This window comes from Colobus angolensis, unplaced genomic scaffold (assembly GCF_000951035.1).
Source record: "Colobus angolensis palliatus isolate OR3802 unplaced genomic scaffold, Cang.pa_1.0 Scaffold9, whole genome shotgun sequence".
Classification (NCBI taxonomy): Eukaryota; Metazoa; Chordata; class Mammalia; order Primates; family Cercopithecidae; genus Colobus; species Colobus angolensis.
The window spans coordinates 8,814,878-8,836,521 of NW_012122931.1; the positions used below are offsets into that span (position 1 = coordinate 8,814,878).

Sequence of the window (21,644 nt, forward strand, 5' to 3'; positions counted from 1 at the left end):
GTGGATGGGTAGGTGGATGGATGGGTAGGCGGATGGATGGGTGGATGGGTAGGTGGATGGATGGGTGGATGGGTAGGTGGATGGATGGGTGGGTAAGTGGGTGGGTGAATGGACAAGTCGATGGTGAGTGAAGAGACACATCAGCCTCTGGGCATAGCTCAATGCAAAGGAGAGAAAGCAGCTAGTTTAGGGGCTCAGTTCTTGGGTAGGTAGAAGGTCATCCTGGTTTTTAGTCCTTGTGTCAGCAGCACTGTGCTGGCACAGCCCTGGGGCTTCTGGGCATGACTGAGTGTCAGCCCATCCCACGGCACAGTAACTCATGCACATCAAGTACCAAGCCCAGGGCCTGTCCACGCAGCACGTCATGCCTGTGGATGATGAAACTGAGTCTAGTGATTTGGTCTGTTTCTCTCTGCAGGCAGTGTACGAGCTGCAGCTTCACAGTGCTGGCCTGTGTGGTGTTTCACAATAGTCATAAACATTGAAAAGTGGAAAGACTCTGCATAGGATGCCAATATTTATCTAGAAGTTATTGAAAAAGACATGGGGAGATATGACAATTCCAGACCCTCATTCTCACCCAGTAAACCCTCAGTCTCACAGGTAGGTGGTGGGTGGAGGTGGCCTTCTTTCCAGAGGCCTGTGCTCTCCAGTTTGCCACAGTCCCCAGCACTCCCTACAAAGCGCCCAGCTGGGAAGACCGTCCACTGCCATCTCACCACCGTGACTGTGTCTTGCATGTGCATGTATAGGATGATGCGGGCACAGCAAGCAAGAAAGCAAAATGTTTCTCGTACCTGTGACTATTAAAAGTAGGAAAATGAAAGATAGATTGAGAAAACTATGTATTTCCAAAAAAAAAAAAAAAATGGGAGAAAGCACATTTTGTGGTGGAAATGAAGATGGTTGCATGATGAACAAAGACAAAAACATGCCTTGCTCTTGCTTTGCTCTCCCCAACCCCTCACTCCCTGTGGCACCTACATGTCCAGCTGTGCTGCTCTGGGTGGGGGCTCTGGGCGGGGCTGTGCACTGTCAGATGCCCTGGCCACTGAATAAATGCCATTTCCCTTCTCTTCTCTTTTTTTTCTTTTCTTTTCTTCTCTCTCTCTTTCTTTCTTTTTTTCTTTTTTTTTTGAGACAGGATCTCACTCTGTTACTCAGGCTGGAGTGCAGTGGCTCGATCTCAGCTCACTGCAGCCTTGACCTCCTGGGCTCAAGTGATCCTCATACTTTGGCCTCCCCAGTAGCTGGGACCACAGGCATGCACCATCCCACCTGGCTAATTTGTGTATTTTTTGTAGAGATGGGGTTTTACCATGTTGTCCAGGCTGATCTCAAACTCAGACTCTCAAGATCGGTGGGCTCCAGTGATCCACCCATCTTGGTCTGGCACAGGGCTGGGATTACAGGTGTGAGCCACCAGGCCCAGCCTAAATGCTATTTTGGTGTCTGCAAACAACCCTGGGGGCTCCCTGGTCACTGAGTCAGCATTTTAGAATTCACCTGAATACCACCTAAAAAGCGAGTCATCCTATTTCTCCTCTTCTGGATTGTTCGTAGAAGAGATTTAAAACCACACTGATTGCCAGTACTGGTTACTGGGTGGAAAATGAGAGCCGTGAGGTGCTCTGGGAAGGTGCCCTCCCCACCCTTTGTCTTGATGCTTATTTTTACACACATGCTAAGTAGCCTTCCACTTGTTCATCTTAGCAGGCATTACTTTACCTAACACTAGAGGTGCAAAAGTTCCCAGAAACCATAAGAAAAGGGTAGGAAAATCTTCCTCTGAAGGACTTGCAAAAGGTGAGATATTCACCTTGACTTCAATTCTGCATGAGCGGGTACGACTCACAGCGGTAACCAGGGCAGGTGGTTCTGCCTGGCAAACATCACCTCTGCTTCACTTTATTTCTGCAGGCTTAGCCTGGTTCTCTTATTCATATGATGAATGCCTTGGGCCACCACGGGAACAAGCTGTGTGGTGGTGGCGGCTGCTAGGACGACATTGGCTGCCGACAAGACCCAAAAGGGCAGTGGGGGAGGGGGCTTCCAAGACTCTCAGAATTAGGAACTCTATCCACCGTATTAATATGCCTGGGGAGAAAAAAATATCATCTCAATGGATGATTAAAAGACAATTGTCAAAAGCCACCATCCATTTCTGATAAAAACATTTAGGAAAATAGAAATAGATGGCTAACGCTTTAACAACAACAACAACAAAAAGACAATGTCTATAAATAGCAAGTCAAAACGCAGCACTATGGTTTAATATTGAAACTACAAACTTCCATTAAAAATATGGATGACATAAGGAGGCCTGGGGACCTGCAAGTCCCTGCCGAGGTGTTGGACAATGGCACACAGGAAGAGAAACAACCTTGCCAGGATGGAGGCCTTAGCATTCGCTGGCGATGTAACTGCTTGCCTGGGGAACCGACGACACGCAGCTGGAAAGCCGTCAGAAACAGTAAAAGAAGCCAGAGGGATATCTAGCTCCAGAAATAATACACAAAAGTCAATGGTTTCTTGACTTATAAGTGACAGAAAATAGAATGAGAAAAAATACCTCGTTCACAAGAACCACAAAGACATAAAGCAGCTAGGAATGACCTAAAGAGAAAGGACCAAGACCTGGGCTAACAAGAGGCATCCCTTGTTTCTGGATGGAGAGACGCTTGATCTAAGATTCCAATTACTATTCTGTTCAACCATGTGCTCAATGCAGTTCCAATAAAAATCTAGAGTGGGCTTTCTGCAACTTCCTTCCCCTGCAGGATTCTAAAGTTCAACTGGAAGAATAGTCCTGTGAATAAAATCAGTAAAATTCTGGGGGAAAAAAGAGAGAACCAACCCTACCCTATATTAAAACTTACTATAGAGCTGTAAGATTCAAACTAGTGTGGTAATAATGTAAAAATAGAATAATGGAGCAGAACGGAATCAAGAAAAACATCCACTGGTCCACTTATATATGATAAAAGTAGCATTTAAGAGTCAAAGAAAGATCGCCAATATTGACAAAACCAGCCAATGTTTTAGGGTAAAATAAAGCTGTCTGTAGGTCTTACCTTCTAATATATTTCAGATGGATTAAGTAGTTGAAAAGTATTTAATATTTTAATATGTAAAATAATAAGGGAAAATAGGGGTGAATGTTTTTATAATCTACGACACAAAGCCCAAATAAACGAAGAGAAAATTGCCCATGAACATTTTGAAACTTTTGTATAGCAGAACACACACATCATTTACCAGGTGAAAAGACAGTGATTAAAGCATGTGTATTTGAACTTATAGAGAAAAGTTTGCTGCCTTTAAAACATAAAGAGCTCTTAAAAATCAATGCAAAAGCTACAGAAGCTGATAGAAAACAACTGAGCAGACAGCAAGCAGAAGAGGCTCACGTGAGAACACGGTGGCTCATAAGCATCTCAAAAGTTGTTCAACTTGAAGAATGGTCAAAGATTTTTTCTGTTTGCTTGTTTTAAGAGACATGGTCTCTCTCTGTCACCCAGGCTGGAGTACAGTGGCACAATGATAGCTCACTGCAGCCTCAACTTCCTGGGCTCAAGTGATCCTCCCACATCAGCCTGCTCCTGAGTAGCTGGGAATAAAGGCATGAGCCACTGTGCCTGGATAACTTTTTAATTTTTGTAGCGATGGGATCGTCCAGGTTGGTTTCAAACTCCTGGACCTAAGTGATCCTCCCACCTAGGCCTCCCAAAGTGTGAGGATTACATGTGTGAGCCACTGCACCTGGCCAAAATAAGCAAAGATTATTAATTAAATGGAGGGGCACATGAAGGTCCCAGTGAGTCTTAGCTGGAATAAGGATGTGAGGAAAGGTTCCCTCAGGCACCACTGCGGGACTTCCAATAGCCCCATCCTGTTTGAAAGGCAAATGGTAACATGCATCCTCTTCCAGGGAAAGACCCAGGGGAGCCAGGGCACGTGTACAAGGAAATCTATTGCAGCGGCGTAATAGTGAATAATTGGAAACACCTCAAAAGTCAGTCGATAGTGGATTGGTTAGATAAATTATGGCATAATCATAAAAGGGAACAACATGTAGTCATTAAAAAGAGTAGGCCGATCTGTAAAGCAACATGTGAAGACGTGTAAGACATACTATATAGTGCAGAGCCAGGTCGCGGCCGGCGGTACTGCATGAGCTTCCTGAACGCGTGTGCGCGCGCGTGTGTGTGTGTGCGTGCACGCATGTGCCCCAGGAGTGGAGTGGACGGAGGGGGAGGTTCACCTTTTACATGTTCCTGTAATGTTTGCATTTTTATAAACATGGACAACCTGGGTACTCAGGAAAACACTAAATATTTAAAAAATCAATTTTGATCGGCAGGGGAGCTGCTTAGAATGATAAACTGCCCAAAAGAACCTCCACAATTTATGGAAAGAGAATTAATCTTGTCTATGGCAGAAAATGGTTCCTACACTGTGGTCAGACGCTGGTAGAGTCTATGAAGCGGTGGTCCCAAGCGATATCCTGTATTGAAAAGAAGCCTCAGACTTCTCTCATGATTTCTGCAAGGCCATCTACTTAACTCATTCGTTACGTTTCTTTGTTTTGGGCTGGAATTAGCTCAGCTCAGTGGGACAGCCCTGTAGGAATTTGGGTGACAGTTTTGCGTCTTTTAGCAATATATTAAAAAAAGGAGCAGAACTGGTTGGCTTCTGTTTATTTACATAACTTTGAATATATGAGGTAGGCAGATTTATTTCCCCAAACATTTCAGCTTCCTAACTGAAAAATAAATAAATAACAAGGATTCTGGGTGGTGTGAAATGTTGAATCTCATAGGCAGAGAAAAGGCCCCTTATTTCCTGCTGCAGCTTAAGATTCTACCACTAGATGGTGCAAAGGGACCACACATTTTTCAGGCTGCACCAGTTCGCGCCACAAAATTCGTCAACATTTAATAAGCACCAGGAAAGCTTTCCAAAAGTAGAAAGAATGAACAATTGTGCGGGAAAAGGCACATTTTGCTTTTATAAAATTGGGACGCTGCCATTTCATTACTGATACAAAAATCTGCCTCACTTTATTCCTGTGGGACATAGGTCCCAAATCTACACTAACCTCGTATATTTGAAGAGACCCACAGAAGCCCACGCAATGCGGACATCTAAAAGTTGAATTCAAAAATCCTTTTTACCTCATGCTGCCAAATGCATTTTCGTTAATTCCACCTCAATGTCGTGACGTAAATACTAGTGGAATCGGCCCCAAGCTAAATAAGCAATAAGCCCCATTTTTCAACGCACAAACACATAAAGATGTCAGCTCAAAGTGTTTACTAATTAACACTTAAAAAGACACAAATTAGATATGCGTGGCTAAGAGCAATTATAATCAAGACGAATTTCTCTAGTCATTTGGGAACTGAAAAAAATGCCTAATTGCTGGAACCAATGTTTTAAAAACTGAAATCACGCCAGTTAGCAAATATGTTCATTTAAAGAACATTCCACGTGACTACACTCTTGAGGATTGACTACAAACATGAGAACAAGGAAAATATTTAGGTATAAAATTAAAATTGTAAGCTCCCTTAGATTTATAACTTCTTCATTAAATATGTCTGCAAACAGCAGCCCATAAAAACCTGCAGCAATTAAGTGGTTAAATGAACTGCCTCCCTTGTCAATTTTAAGGGGGTGATTAATATTAGAGTGTCCCTTTACTAATGAGACCCTCCCTCATCTTTCGGCTTTAAAGTCGAATGAAAATGGAGGCTGTTGCTCCACCAGGAGCGCAGCAGGCTAATGAGCGCTTCCTCTGCCGCAGTTTTGATGGTGGCACCCCCGGAAGGGAATGGGGATCACTAGGCAGCTGGTAGAAATGGCTCCACATGGGGCTGGAAGTCGCTCCGGACTTCTCCACTGCCCGGTGCCCTGTCACTGCAGGAAAGGTTCACTCCTGTTCTCACAAGGCTTGCGGGTAGTTATGCACGCAGCCTGAAACCTACACCCAACGCTGCTGCCTCCTGGCCGGGATGGTGAGGTCTTCCAGGGATGCCAGGGCGGGACCGCGGGCGGGGAGGGAGGATACACAGGTAACCAAGACATGAGGATTATTTTAGAAGCTGCTGCCTGGACTGCAGAGTCAGGCAGCTCCCACCCTGGTTGCGATGGGGAATCCATCAGCTGGAGAAATGGGGCAACTGCTTACCAGGGAAATAAAGAGCGGCAGAGACAGAGAATATTTATACGCCCATCTCCTCACACCCAGAGAAGATGCTTCATCATGGGCGCTGGCTGCGAAATTACACTTCCCAGGCTCCGGGACACAGACAGCCTTTTGTCTGGAGAATAGTAAGGGCTTCACGGGGACAACAGCCCCACCGGGTCACCCACTGCCCTCCTGCAGAGCTAAACTGGAGGGGAGGGGACGAGGCATGGACAGGTGGGGCCAGGACCAGAAAACTGCCCACAGTGGCCACGAGGCTGGTACTGACTAGCCCCTGGTCACCTCCCTGGCTGAGAGAAGATGAGGTAAAAATTCACTTCCTCATGCCTGGGACTCATGTATGCAGGCCCTGGGAGGACGGCAAAGCCCCTGCTCTGGGTGCGAGGTGACAGAGGTGGCAGGAGCACAGGGCTGCTGGAAGACGGTCAGGCAGGAGGCCACTGCACTGTCACGGGGAGCCAGCAGGGTGACGGTGTTTGAGTTGGAATTTCTGTATGAATTATGGCTTCCTTCACTTTCAGCCACCGACGCCATCACGGAGCAAGTCCGAATCATGAAAGGTTTTTTGTCTTTCAAAAAATCCTTTTCTTCAAAATTTGCTTCATGGCGCATATATTGATTCTAACTTTAAAACATGACCGTCCTTGGGCGTTTTTGGTGAAATTTCACCCAAGTGCATCAGGTACCACGACTCCTGGGGAGACCCTGGTGAAGAGCAGAGCAGCCACCTCTAACCACTCTCCACCAGCTGCCGGGTGCCCTGACCACTGCGCCATGCCACGCGCTGGGCTGGGATGAGCAGGCCTGTGCTCCACTTTGAGGGGAGGGGGCCTGGGAACTTGCCCCAGAGCTAAACCTATGCGGCAGATTTGTCCCCTACCCCAGGCATCCACATTGGGAGACTGTGTCCTGTCCACTGTCTACACAGCCCATGAGGGTCCCTGCAGACACCGGCATCTGAATGGGCTCTCCCCTTCCAGTTCTCCAGGGCAGCCTGGCTGTGCGGGCCCAGCAGCGCATGCTCCTTGGGGCCCCTCAGGATGCTGGGGGCTGAGGGACACTGCCCACCCCTAACCAGGTGATACCCCATTTGTCAATCAGTGCTGGGCAGCTCCTGGGCCAGGCCATCTGTGTCCTTGTGCGGGTGGGGGCAGCTCTGCTTGGCTGGCTCTGGGGAGCTCCCTTTGGCTTCCCATGTTCCTAACCTCCATGCTCAGAGTGCACAGGGTCACACGGTTTGTTGGAGGGTGACCGCCCTGAAGCTGAATGGTGGCAACTGTGTTTGGGCTTCAATTCAGAAACATCCCCCAGGCAGGGCATGGTGAGGACAGTTAACACTGGCAGGAGGGACACTGGCCGCAGTTCTGGGAGGACAGGACAGTGCTGCCTCAGGGCTCACACCTCTATTTCCCTTCAAGTTGGGACCACTGTGTAGTAGATAAAGACAGTCATGTATTCAGCCAGGTCACACTCAGCCCCACTGCTCAGCTCTGGGTTGCTGCTGTGGGAGGCTGGCCAGTCACTTAACTTCTTGAGTCCAGACTTCTGTAAACGGGTAGACCCCACTTCCTCCCACGGGGTGCAGAGGGATCGTGAAGGGCAGCACCTGCCTGGTACAGAGCAGCCTCTCCCTGGAGGCCGGGCTCGCCACCCTGTTTGGGAATCCCGGGTGAGCCTGGGGAGCTGTTCTGGACAAGTGGGAGCGTGGTCAAAGGTCTGTGCCCCTGAACCTGAAAGAACCTGAAAGCAGTCTCCCACTTGTATTTACTCTATTTTTTTTTTTTTTTAATTTAATGGTATAATACACCAAGGTTTACAGTGAGCAAAGCAAATTTCTGAGCAGAGACTTCTCCACCCCCAGGCTCCTCACCAAGGGCAGCCAGACCTGTTATAAATGAAAGGCACAAAATCAAATTCATCCCGACCCAGGGGACACTCGGCCCACTCCAGGGCCAAACTCGCAGAGCCCAAGAGTGACAGCCAGTCGCTTGGTTCCGGGCACCACTTCTCCTTGAGCCCCCAACTCCCACGAGCAATGCTGAGTTCAGTGGCTAAAAGAAGCAACTTCAGGTTTATTTATGGAGAAAAGCCTCTGCCACGGCTGCGGAAGGAGCCAGCTGGCCAGACTGTGTGGACATCAACATTACACGAATGGCTGTGCACGTGAACGGGTGGTATAAGGAACTTTTAAATCCTCAAGTTAAATGAAAAACTCTGTGGTGCTCTTGACTGCGGTGATACTTGTTATGGCTTTCTACCCTGTTTAAGGTTCTAACCTCTCCCCACTCCCCACGTTTCTTTACATCGACTTTAATTTACTTCAATAGCAAGTACAGACCTGTTTTGTTATTTTTTTTGAGACGGAGTCTCACTGTGTCGCTCAGGTTGGAGTGCAATGGTGCAATCCTGGCTCACTGCAACCTCCGCCTCCTGGGCTCAAGTGATTCTCCTGCTTCAGCCTCCTGAGTAGCTGGGACTACAGATGTGCTCTACCATGCACGCCCGGCTTTTTTTTTTTTTTTTTGTATGTTTAGTAGAGACGAGGTTTTACCATGTTGGCCGGGCTGGTCTCAAACTCCTGACCTCAGGTGATCTGCCTGCCTCAGCCTTCCAAAGTGCTGGGATTACAGGCGTGAGCCACCACACCTGGCCCAGACCTGTTTTTTTTTAAACCCGTCGCTAAAACCAAGAAATACAGCTGGCTTTGGTCCATAGGGATGGCACTTTCGGCCCCAGCAACAGAGCAGTGGGACAGCGGAACGGGTGGGCCTGTGCCGACTCATGCCCTTCTCTGTGGACAAGGAGAATGGTAATGATGGTGACAGTGGTGGCTGTGATAATGGTGGCAGCCAGCAGCCACTGAGGCAGGCACTGGTCCAGGCCATTCACCGGACCTTTGCAGTTAAATCCACATAGATTCTGGACTAAGCACTATTACTATCCTGATTGTGCAGAAAAAGAAATGTTGGCTCAGAAAAGTCAGCGGAAGATCTGAAATTCTAGCCAGGCACTGACTCCGGGGTGTGCCCCCACCCCTGGCTCTGCACCTCCTAGGGGTGGCCACACTGTGACTCGCAGCACCTGACATTGAGACACTACATTGTAATGAATCACAGATTTCAGTCCTTAGAGTGGGGCAGAGAATAAGGTTTACAGGGTTCCCACCACACGCCCTGGGCCCCACATTGGGACCCTCACCCACTTCACCCCACCCCAGTACCTCAAAGGCCCAACCAGGGTCAGGAGCTAGGCTGACTGGCCTCCTAGGCCCCATTTTTCCCACCAGCCTAGAGCGCCCCCTTGGAAGGACACAGAGGAGAAGGTCACTTTCCGTCACAGTGGAGGGGATTTGGAGCACGACGCACTGGGTCTCCATCTTGTCTTGGGCCAGTTACTCCAGCTCTGGGAGTCTCCATTTCTCCCCATGACACAGGGAGGAATGAGGCCTGGGGTAGGAACCAGTGATCATGTATGGAAAGCCTCGGGCCCTAGGCTGAGCACACAGCAGGTGCTTAAACGGTGCCACTGTTAAGCCCACAGGCAGACTGGTGCAGAACGGGACGGGAGATGGCCCGATGCTGGGGCCCTTGCTGCCCACATGTCCCACCTATACCCATTTGGCATCACAAACCACCGCATGAGACAGGCTCTGCCGTGATCCCAGGGTAAACAGCAGGGATGGGACTTGCCTCCGTCCACGGTGGAGTGGGGCTGGTCTGGAGGTATGTCAGTGTAACCTCTGTCCTGGTGACCACCTGTGGCAGCCGCAGCCCCTCTGAGGCCTTACCCACATCCCCTGGGCAGGGTCCTGTGCAAATGGGGCGTCCATAAGTAGGTGGACCTCACGGCCACCCACAGCTCCCTTGCTTTGAGAGGGGCAGGCGTGAAATTTTATGCACGCCTATGTTTATAATGTCCTAGCCAGCCTTTTTTTCCCTGAGTTATCAAAAAAAGAAAAATCTATATATGACAATCAGGTTGGTTTTTATGATTTACTGAAAATCAAAGACAAAGGGGGACTTTTTTGTCTTGTTTTTGCTATGACAGGTTTAGAAATTTGTTGTACTACATTGATTCAATTTTGCTTGATTTCAGCCATCTTTCAATAATGCAACCGGCTTCTGCTAGCTGGGTACACGAGAGAAAACCCCAAGGAATGGAGAATATTGAAATGGTTCTACCATTTCCATCTTTGAGATGAATGTTCCTCTCGGAGGAGAGCTGGCTGTGGCGTGTGACCGCTTAACAACCCGCTCTACAGAAGAGAAGCCACACACCCTGTGCTGTCTTAAGGAAACAGGAGGGCCCTGGTGGTCTGACTCAACCCCCTTTCCTCAGAGTTATCATCCGCACACCAGTCCTGGGTTTCTTTCTTATTAGGAAAATGTGCAAACTGTTGGAAACCAGGCTGCCAGATGCGTTCCAGCTTATGAAGCACAGTGGAAGGTTCCCTGACCTGCCCCTAAATCGTGGAGAGGCTCGGTCATTTCCCCAAACTCCTCCTGGTGGCAAATAATAAAACAAAACAAATGGAGGAAGAAAAGTCAACCTGGTGCCTGTCTTCCAACCTCCACCTTCCCAAAGCTGAAACTTCCTTTAAAAAAGGAGAACTGAGGCTCCGTCTGGCATGTAAAACCTTCTGACTTAGAGAAGACAAGATGGGGGTCACATTTGACTGGAAGTAGGAGATACATTAGAATCGAGTTACTTTATCTAAGGAACACATTTGGGTGAAATGAAAGTGTTTTTCTCAGAAGAAAGGGACACCTCCACCTGTCCCTCTCCTGGAGTGGGTCCCTAGGGGAACACGAGAGATGCCAGTGTGCGGGCGATGGCCCAGGCCTGCCCTCCCCTCCCCTGACGGCTTGCTTACCTCTTTTTCGATTTCTGCTAGAGATTTGATGGTGATTCCCAGGAGATCAAAGGGCTGCATCTGAAAATACAGATGAAGTCACCCTTTTAAATGGCTGGAAAATGCTCTTCCCACACTTACTTTTATGCATGACAATGGTAACGTCTCAAGCCATGGTGTGATCTAGCGTTTCTCCACCCACTTTCCACAGGAAGAGTCAGTGGGATTCTCGGTCATGGGTGGGGGTGGCAGAAGTGACAATACAGCCTGCTGCAGGAATGTGGCCCTCAAGGCGCCAGCCCCTGTGCTGCGGGATCTCTGCCTAGTTGTGGTCTATGGCACTCACAGGGGTCCAGGTCTCCTGGAGGACTGACCATGGCTGCCCTGCTTCACTTCCCTTCTCCCCCTGCCAGCGGAACACGAAGGCAAGATTTGCTCTTTCTTGCTGCAGGTGTAAACTGGAGGTGCCCAAGCTCTCTCCGGAGGCCGCCCAGCCACTGTGTCTGGGTAAGGCAGGAGGTTTAAGGAACTCCAGGGAGGAAGAGTTCCTCAGGGGAAATCCAGGGCAGGAGCTGGGGGGATTCCAGGTCTTTGGAAATGCCAGGTAAATGAAACAACTGCCCATCAATTATCATTTGAGAAATCAATGTGGTAAAAAATGATAACATTGCATTTTAATGAGAGTTTTTATAATTTCATGAAGATTGGAGACTTAAAAAAAATGCTGGCTTTTCAACAGACAGCATGAAAAATCAAATACACATGGCAGTGAGTGAGCTGGAGGCCCACAGAAGCCTGGACTCAGAGGCTCGGAGGGCGGAGGGCGTCCAGTCCATGTGACTCCTGGTCTGAGTCCCTGCTGGGCACATAAGTGTTCTGCGTTCCCCAGAGGGGTCCCTGGCCCAGCCTCCTGGGGCCCAGGCTAAACCTGAGGGCCTTCGACAGAACCCCAGGGCTCTCATGGTCCTGAAGGGCGATAGCCCAGGGGTGGGAGTGGAGCTGGAGCCTCCGCGAAGCCAGCAGGGGTTTCCTGTGAGGCCGGTCCTGGAGTCCCAGGACCCAGACTCAAAACCGGTCTTAGCGCCTCCTGGCGATGCAGCTGCGGGTTAAATCCCTTCCTCATTCCCTCGTCCATTCAAAGCGACAGCCCCCTGGCGGGGCTGCGGGGCACTGCATTGAGAAGAGCAGGGAGCGCAGGGCACCGGGCCTGGCTGTTTGGCCTTGGAGCCCTGGCCGAGGCCGCAGCAGCACATTCGCGAGGGCGATCTTGGGACGGGGCCACCGAGCCACACATTTCGCTGGCGGCTGCTCTGCCGGTAGCCACGGAGCAGTGTGGTGCTCCGTGCTGCCAGCCCGAGGGGCGCAAGAGCGGGGCCGCCTGCCCATGCTGCCCGGGACCCAGCAGAGGTGCAGCTGCTGTGTCATTAGGCTCTAACCACCCCACTAAATTCTCCCAACTGGAGCTGGTGAGCAGGACAGAGCAGCCTCTCCCAGGGAACGGCGGGAGAGGCGCCAGCGTCGCCATGGCAACGCGGCCCTGTGGAGTCGGCTGAAGTTACTAGAGCTCCGCATGTCACGTCACGAGCATTTTTCAAGATTAAGCTGCTTACCAGACGGGTTCAGAGGAGGCCTATTCTATTTCACGAAAATGGAAACTACAGAGCAGGTCAAATCGCAAGCCGGGTGGTTTTAAGCTGGATCCAAGAAAAACACTGAAGGATTCTTTAGCTGTGCCCAAGCTGGGGCCTTCATGTTTATTAGCTACTCAAGGCCAACTTCTGCAGAAAGGATCAAAACCAGAAACGGGTTTGTTGAGCCAGCGTGGGCAACCCTGTGCAGGGGGCCGCTGCCAGCTTGGGGGCTGGCGTCATCGAGGGCTGACCCTAGCAGTGAGAGGCAGAGACCCCACTGCCATGCAGGGTGGCCGCCCCTCATGGTCTGAAGTCGGCCTTTGGTTCCGGCCAAAGCTCACTCGGTCCCTTTGATAAAGATGGCGTGGGCCTGGCCTGGGTGAGAGTGCTGATGTGGATGGTGAGGTCCATGGTGGCCTGGCGTGGGCAGGAGACCACAGCTAGAGGCACGACATTTGCGTGGCGGCCCCCATGTCAGAGCGCAGAATGCAGCAATGACAATGGGAAAATGAGGCAGCCTCCTTTCTACAGGAAACTGTCATCCTTAAATAACAAAAAACAAAACTTACTAAGTTGGACTTGGGAGACAAAGAACACTCACAACCAGGGAAGCTCAGCTCAGGTTAATCACGTGCGGCATGGCAAAGGCTCGGTGCACCTGAGCTTGTCTGATAGACTCTTGCTACTTTCCCATCCCCCGGCTGTTGTTTTCTTCATTTCTCAAACATCTACTACATGGGGCACTGGCTGATAGGGCCAGAGATGCACACGACCCACCCCCAACCTCAGGAGTTCCTGTCACCGGGTTGTGGGGTTCAGTTTCCAGCGAGAGAGAGGACATGCAGGCAGACAAGATTCTGGTGGGGGAAGGAGCATGAGTGCCACCAGAAGAGCCCTGCATGTCGTGTAAATCAGGATGGAAGGACCTCAGGCTGGGGGTGGCAGAGGGGAAGGGCGATCATGCATAAAACTTACACTTTCTGGAACACAAGAAAACTTCTCTGAAATCATAAAAGGCACACCATCCATTGCTGCAAAAGAAGAAAAAAAAAAGATGGCATTAAAGGTACTGAAGATGGCTTTTAGTTGTCCAGCAACCCAATGTCGAAACAGAGAATATGAATCCATCACTGGATGGAGCCAGGTGACACCTAGCACAGGGGTGCAGGAGCTATGAAAAAGGACAGGTCCCACCCTTGTTGCCAGGACACACAACCTGCTGAGAGAGGCAGGCGCCTTGTCATCCCCTGAGCACCAGGTAGTTGTGCAGACAAGAGCTCTAGGAGCAGAGAGGGGCTGGTCTAGAACCCCCACTCTCCACCCCTGGAGTCTGGTCTCTGATCTGTAACGGGAGAGTCACCAGGGGCTGACAGCCGGATGAAGGTGACACAGCTGGTGGGGACAGGCTGCACTGAGACGAAGGCAGTAGGCATGTGCATTACACATGCTCTAAGGTGCTGTTGGGCTTAGGGGAAAAGTCTAAGTAGGAGGAAAGAGGAGCCCAGGAGTCAGATTGGCTGGGTTCAAATCTCAGCTGGTGACTGCACATGAGCAACTGAAGTTAAAAGATGAAAAACTGAAGTTACATTTAAAAAGACGGCACTGCCTACATGACGAGGTGCCTGTGCATCAGAAGTGGAGTGGGTGGGGCGCCTGGCCAGCGCTGGCACAGTGCGGGTGCTTGGTAGGTGGGGGTGAGAGTGGCTGTCGCTGACTCTCAGTCGCTCAGACCCAGGGCGTCAAGCGCTGACTTGAGGCTCACCAGTGTGCTCAATTTTAACAGGACACGAGAGAAAGGGCATGGAACGGGGATGCAACAAACGGAAAAACCAGGGGCCCAGGGCTGTGGTTCCTTTTCTGTGGCTGCCCCTCCCTCCACCCTGTCCCAGGGGATCACTGTCTAAAGCACACGGACAAAAGTGACCCAGGGTGTGCCTCCATAAGTGAGCGCTTCTCTACGAATTACAGCCTCAGAGAGGAGGACTCTGGTGCCACACCAGGACTGGAAATCCTGCCACGTTGAGGAACAGGTCACACTGGATGAGATGTGACGCCAGCATTCGCAGAGCCAACACGGCAGCATGTGGCTGCTGGGACAGTGGTAGGGGCCTCTCCAGTGTCAGCTTCTCCCTTAGGTCTGGGAAGAGTCGGGAACATGCAGCCGTAGTCGTGTGGAGCCCCAAAGTCAGGGGTGGCCGCACCCTGAGGTGGTGGCTTTGCGGTAAATTATGGTTTCAGGGAGAAACGCAGTGAGCAGAATGGGAGCCAGGTAGAGTGTGGGGGCAGCATCGGGCAGTGCACTCCCGGGAGCGACAGTCTTTGCTTCCCCCAATGTCTCCTGGAATGATGACTTCTCTGGAACCTTCAGTGGTCATATTTTTTTTCCTCAGTCCTAACAAAGAAGAGTAGTAGAAGCAGAAAGCAACAAAGCCAGAGGAAAGGACATAAGAGAAGGAAAAGAAACCCAGGACAGATCCTCCCCATCAGCAAGAAAAGCTGAATGGCTCATGCTATGTTCACACAGAAATAAAACATCATAGAACTCTGTTCATGCTTTATTTTAGGGAAGGAAAGAAATGAAACCTTCTTGGGTCAGCATGAACAAAAAGACACAGCACAGGTGGCGGCAGCCGCTGCATTCCCTGCACCCTCCTTTCTTAGAAGGGGTGCTGTCTAGTGTGGCCGCCGGACTCAGACACTCCTAGTCAGAGGCCTTTTCAGGTGGTGCTGGCAACCTGCTGTGAGCTGCTGGAAGAGGTGGGACAAAGGGCCCGAACAGGCAACACTTCCCCAGAAAGTGGGGTGAGGGGAAGGCCCCAAACAATCTCATTCAGTATGTCCCACATTCGGGCCTCAATCTCGTTCAGTACATCCCGTATGCAGACCTGTGTGTGAACTCTGAGCACCTATGCGTGTGTGCTGCTTCAGAGATGAAAAAGTTCGACAGTGAATAAAGGAGCCTCGGAGAGCCACAAAGCCTTCTAGAGAGGGGCACAGTCCCACCGGATATCCAGCAAGAAGTGTGCCAGCTCCTGCCACCGTGGGCCCGACCTGACTTCCAGGCCCTTCCCAGTGCTGCTGAGATGGGCTGGGCATTCGTAACACTTCTGATCATTTTAGAGATTGGGAAGCAGAGGCTCTGAGAAGTCGGTGCTTGCTGGGGTCACAAAGGTAGGCAGCAGTGGCCCCAAAGCTCTAGATAGTACAGGCTACTTGACCACCCCAGTAAAGTCCTGAAGCCCACTGTTTTCACCCGTCACAGTCCACACTTCCCGCTCTCTGCACACACCCACCTCTTCCACGGCTTCTCTTGCCTGCTAGACAGACAGCAGGGTCCGCAGCACAGTCCTCCCTGCACGCCCAAGTACTGCGCACAGGCTCTGGAAATAGTGAGTGCTCACAGGCACAGGACCAAATGCTGGGGGAGTTTCTCAGCAAGCTCAGCCTCTGCACACACCAGCACGCTGGAGACCACGCCTTCCTTGCTCCGCTGTAGAACCCACTCTCCGTTCATTCCCCAGGCTTTCTGCCTCTGATGTTTTAAAGACCTTATTAGTATTTGGGGATGAAGAACTGCCTCTCACTGGTGACAGTTGTTTCTATCTACATGTCACTGTATGTCTAGGGAACCTGTGTGTTAAAAAGGTGGTAAGGTGCTGTGTGAAGACCGGATTACACCAGGACCTGAGGGGGATGGGAAGTACTGCGGATGGCAGAGAGGAAGGGGGGCTCCTCCCATGGCAGAGAGGAAGGGGGGCTCCTCCCATGGGAGGCCTCCCGAGTCAGAGGCTGTCAGTACTGTCTGTGCCTCCAATGGACAGAGAAGGGCAGGATTTCCAAGATGGGGTTCTCGACTGGCATTGAAGGCCCTGGCCCCTTGCATCTGACCCTCTTCCCGGCTTGCCCATCCCTTCCTCCCTCTATGCTTGCACCCCAGCTGTCCTTCCCAGTTTTCTGAGTGCCTCTCCTGCAGTATGCCTTCCCCGAGGCCCTCCCTGGGGTCTGGCCAGGCCTGTGTCTCCTCTCCTCTTCTGGCAGGTGCATGTGCGAGTCACCTCTGCATTCCAGGTCCCCAGTCCAGGGGCAGGGCCTGGGGGCTCAGGGGTTGTGCTGGACAGGGAGGGCTGCTGTTCCCATGCACAGGGGTCTGGGAAACTGGGTAGGGGGCTCCAGTGAGGGGCAAGTGCCTAATGTCTCTCAGGACCTGGGGACCCTGCTCGCTGCCACCCCCGCCTGCTGCTGTTGGAGATGAAAGCCATGGATGGAAAAAGCCTGGGAATTACTTCCAGGGACTGGGAAGATCTAAGCAGGGAGGGAAATGTTTTAAAAAATGCATATAAAATTAACCATTTTAAAGTGAACAATTCAGTGGCATTTAGAACATCACAACGGTGTGCGATCCCCACCTCCATCTTGTTTCAAAACATTTCCATCGCTCCAAAGTCAACCCCCTCACCCGCGAAGCAGTTTCTCCCTGCTCCCACAAGGAGCGTGTGTTTCTTTCTCCTTCCAATGGATGGTCATGTCTTTGAAAGAGAAGGATCTAGAAACACAGGTGGTCCTGTAAGCCTGGCTTTCTGAACACAGTAGCCAGGCCTCCTGCCACGCTGCGCTCTTGCCTCGCTAGTCAGCCAGGAGATAAGGAAGAAAGGGTTTGCCCAGACTGGCTGCTCTGAGTTGAGGGCTTTAAATACAAATCAAGGAGAAAAAAGTAACGTGTGGATATGGTTTGGCTGTGTCCCCACCCAAATATCATCCTGAATTACAACTCCTATAATCCCCACGAGTTGTGGGAGGGACCCAGTGGGAGGTAATTGAATCATGGGGGTGGGTTTTCGCCATGCTATTCTCATGAGAGTGAATAAGTCTCGTGAGATCTGATGGTTTTATAAAGGGGAGTTTCCCCTGCACATGCTGTCTTGCCTGCTGCCATGTAAGTCATCCCTTTGCTCCTCCTTTGCCTTCTGCCATGATTGTGAGCTCTCCCCAGCCATGTGGATCTGTGAGTCCATTAAACCTCTCTTTCTTTACAAATTATGCAGTCTTAGGTATTTCTTCATAGCAGTATGAAAATGGACTATACACTTGTAAAACTTAGATATCAACAATAGCATTTTTTTGTATATATATTGATATAGTTTAGATATATGTCCCTGACAAGTCTCATGTTAAAATGTAATCCCCAGTGTTGGAGATGAGCCCCGGCAGGAGGTGTTTGGGTCATGGAGGCAGATCCCTCATGGCTTGGTGCTGTTCTCACGGTAGTGACTGATTCTCACGAGACCTGGTTAAGTGCATGGCACCTCCCCTGGCCCTCTCTCTCACTCCTGCTCTGGCCATGTGATATGCCTGTTCCCCCTTCACCTTCCACCGTGATTGGAAGCTTCCTGGGGCTTCCCAAGAAGCAGATGCTAGTACCATGATTCCTGCACAGCCTGCAGAACTGTGGGCCAAGAGCCAATTCAGTCTCTGTTCTTTATCAATACCCTAGTCTCAGGTATTCCTTCATAGCAACATAAGAACAGCCTAACACACAAATATATATATCACATATATTATGTAAAAATATACCTTTACATAGATTATAGATTTATATTTTGTATATAGAATATGTAAGATATAAATTATATATTTCCATTAGAAGTGTATACATATGTATATGCATACACTCACCCATATATGATTAGGACAAGGCCCTCCCTTAGCCACTGAGAGACTGCAGGGAGTGGGCAGGGTGCTCACCCCACCTCCCAGTGGGCCCTGAAGTCCCTCAGAGGCACTTCCTGTTTGTCTGCAGGCCCTCCCCACACCTGCCTCCAGCCCCAGACCTTCTGGGGCACCCTGGGGAGTTGGTGGGGCCCAGGGCCAACCTGCTCCACATGAAGGCGTCGAGGTGTCTGGGTGAGGGCACCTTCTGGCCCTGAGGCAGGCTCAGCGGTAACACCTTAGTGAGGAGGCAAAGATGAGATGTGAGATCATTGCGGGATGCCCCGCAGCAGCCACTGGGAGGGAAGGAAGACACATTCCTGAAATGTCTGAGGAGCAACAGGCAGCAGCGAGGCGGGCCCTCAGGACTTTCACAGCCTCACTCCACCCCTCGGCCCACACGCTCCTGACTGGACCAGTGGTAGAGGAGATGAGGAGACCTGCTCGGACCTAATCCTGACTGCAAGGAGGAGCTGTCTGGTAAAGCGACAGAGACGGGAGCCTCGGGACAGACCACCACTGTCTGAGAGTTTGCGATAGAAGGAGGGGCACAGTCAGATGCTCCCTATGTTCTTCTAGAAAGCAGACTTTTATTTTTTGTAGAGATGGGGGGGGTCTCACTATGCTGTCCAGGCTGGTCTCGAACTTCTGGCCTCAAGTGACCTTCCCAGCCTGACTTCCCAAACTGTTGGGATTACAGGTGTGAGCCACCACACGTGGCCTAGAAAACAGATTTTAACAAACTCAGAGGAAAGAAAGAGGAAGTGATAGGATCCAATGGGCTGAAGCTCACAGTGGCAGCTGAATTGAGAGGAGTGGGGCTCTCTCAGTGCCCTTCTCACTGAGAGAGGAGTGGGGCTCTCTCAGTGCCCTTCCTGGAGCACAGGAAGGCTCCAAAGAGAAGCAAGTGCCACCAGGACCAGCGAGCCTCTGCTAAGCAGATAATCTGCCCACCAAATCCCACTTATTTTAGAAAATCTAGTATATCAAAGATTAAGGCAGGCTGAAATAATATGGATTTCAGCAAAGCATCTGATAAAATTTCTCATGTTATCTATGTATACAAGATGGATAAATATAGCTGGCTACTGTGGAGGTTAGCAGAATCCATAACTGGTTGAATCACACATTCAAGAAGCTGATTAAGAGACCAATGCTAACCTTGAACGACCTCTGGGAAAGGTGCCCAGGGCATGATCAATGACTCAAATGAAGACACAAAGGATATGCTTATCTAATGCATGCCTGATGGGAAGCCGAGGTGGGCAGTCTATAAACCAGATAACAGAGTGACAACCAAAAAAGTCAAAAAAAGTTGTGATCATGGGCCAAATGTAATGGAAGGAGTTCACTAGGGACCCACGAAGAGTCCCGTAGCGTAGGTCCAGAAACCCAGCTCTGTTGGATGGAATGGAAGAGGTGTGGAGTAACAGCAGGAGGCAGGAAGGAAGGTGACTGTAGGTGAGTAAGTCAGTGATGTGATCTGACTATTTAAACGGAGCATCATAAGGTTACAGTGCCGCAGTCCTGGTGCCCGGATGAGGAGTCACTTGCCCTGGTCTACTTGGAGCTTGAGTGGGGTGCTCAGAGCCAGGACCACCTTCCCAGGGGCCTTTAAGGAGGCCAGGGTGGTGAGGGAACCTGAAGCCAGACCACACGAGGGAAAGGAGAAGCAGCCATCAGGTTCAATGGCCCAGGAAGGCACAATCCTGTCCATTTCTGTTCATCCTAGCACCTTGCCCAGCATCCCCAGAGCCCAGTATGGTGTCTAGCACATGAGAACTGCAGCAAAAGTGGGGACTGAGATAAAAGAAGACTTGAGGTGAACATAATCAAATGTCTGCACATGTTTTCATGGTGGTCACAGCATACAGGGCTAGACGCAGACAGCGACTTGCTGGGAAGCTAGGGAGGGAATTTGTGTGTTGGGCAGAAAGCTGATCTGTGGGACTGCTAAATCCCCTCTTAATTCCATAACATCCACGTCTCCTCTCATCTGGGCAGCCTTTTCGTATTTTAAAATATCTAGAGGTTTGCAAAACATAATTCTTAAAATCAACAGCATGCATTCTTCATGCGTTCCAAAAGAATGTTCATGAATCATCTCTGTCCTGGCTTCTCCTGGGGAGCCACGTTTACTTCCTTCCTTTCTTTTTCCCCAGCTGAAACCAGCATTTTGTCTTTGTTATTCTTTTACAGCAGAGAGACTGTGATGTTCCAGCATTTAGTCTATTTCTGAGTCCCATGCAGGGTGACATGCTGTTTGAGGAACTGGAGACAGAGCTGTGAATGAGACGCACATTTTCACCCCTGACCTGTCCCTTCCACGCAGCCTAAGGACTTGGACAAGGCTTCTCCTGCCGACACTACCTGACCAGTCTGCAGTCACAACCCAGATGCGGGGACAGCACCTGCCCTTTCCTTGGCAGAGCCAAAGACGACACCCAGGTACACAGCGGCCCTCTCTCCAGGCCTTAGAGCTCTCAGTGTGCCATGACAAAGCCCCCTACCCCCAACAAACCTGGGAGGTAGAGAAATTCTCCCCAAGCCCAGTTCTACAGAATAGAAAAGGAAAGCAAATTCATGCTTACTGCCCACACACAAGGTGGTGAACATGCATCAAATAACTCAAGCCTCAACATTACCACTTAATGTGGTTTGAATCTATGTCCCCACCCAAATCTCATGTTCAATTGTAATCCCCGGTATTGGAGGTGGGGCCTGGCGGGAGATGACTGAATTATGCGGGGAGAGGATTTCTTGTGGATGGTTTAGCAGCATCCCCCCTTGGTGCTGTCCTTGTGATAGTGAGTGAGTCCTTGCGAGATCTGGTTGTTTAAAGATGTGTGGCACCTTCCCCGCTGGCTTTCTTGTTCCTGTTCTGGCCATGTAATGCGCCTGTTCTGGATTTGCCTCCACCATGATTGAAAGCTTCCTGAGGGCTCCCCAGAAGCAGATGTTGCCATGCTTCCTGAAGTACAGCCTGCAGAACCATGAGTCAATTAAACCTCTTTTCTTATAAATTACCAAGTCTCAGGTATTTCTTTATAGTAATGCAAGAATGAACTAATACACCACTTGCAAGGCTTAGAGGAGTTATGAGGCTTGGCTGGAGCCAGGATTCAAACCCAGAGTGTAACCTGCACTGGGTCTATGGGGGGCCGTGGCAGGGAAGGAGGGGCTTGGAGCTTGGCAGACCTGAGTTTTTGCTGCAGCTCAGGAGGTGCAGATGTGCAGCTGTGCA

At 50.3% G+C, this 21,644-nt stretch overlaps 1 protein-coding gene across 1 annotated transcript in view; it reads right to left on the reverse strand.

Moving 5' to 3' along the window:
* The window catches only part of MVB12B (multivesicular body subunit 12B), a 171,881-nt gene that overhangs the window by 11,898 nt on the left and 138,339 nt on the right, over positions 1 to 21,644 (reverse strand). Inside the window, exons 8-9 of the mRNA XM_011931374.1 lie at positions 13,670 to 13,725; positions 11,085 to 11,144 (exon numbers count right to left, since the gene is read on the reverse strand). Of these exons, the coding sequence (XP_011786764.1) occupies positions 11,085 to 11,144; positions 13,670 to 13,725 (116 nt within the window). The remainder of the gene's footprint in view (positions 1 to 11,084; positions 11,145 to 13,669; positions 13,726 to 21,644) is intronic.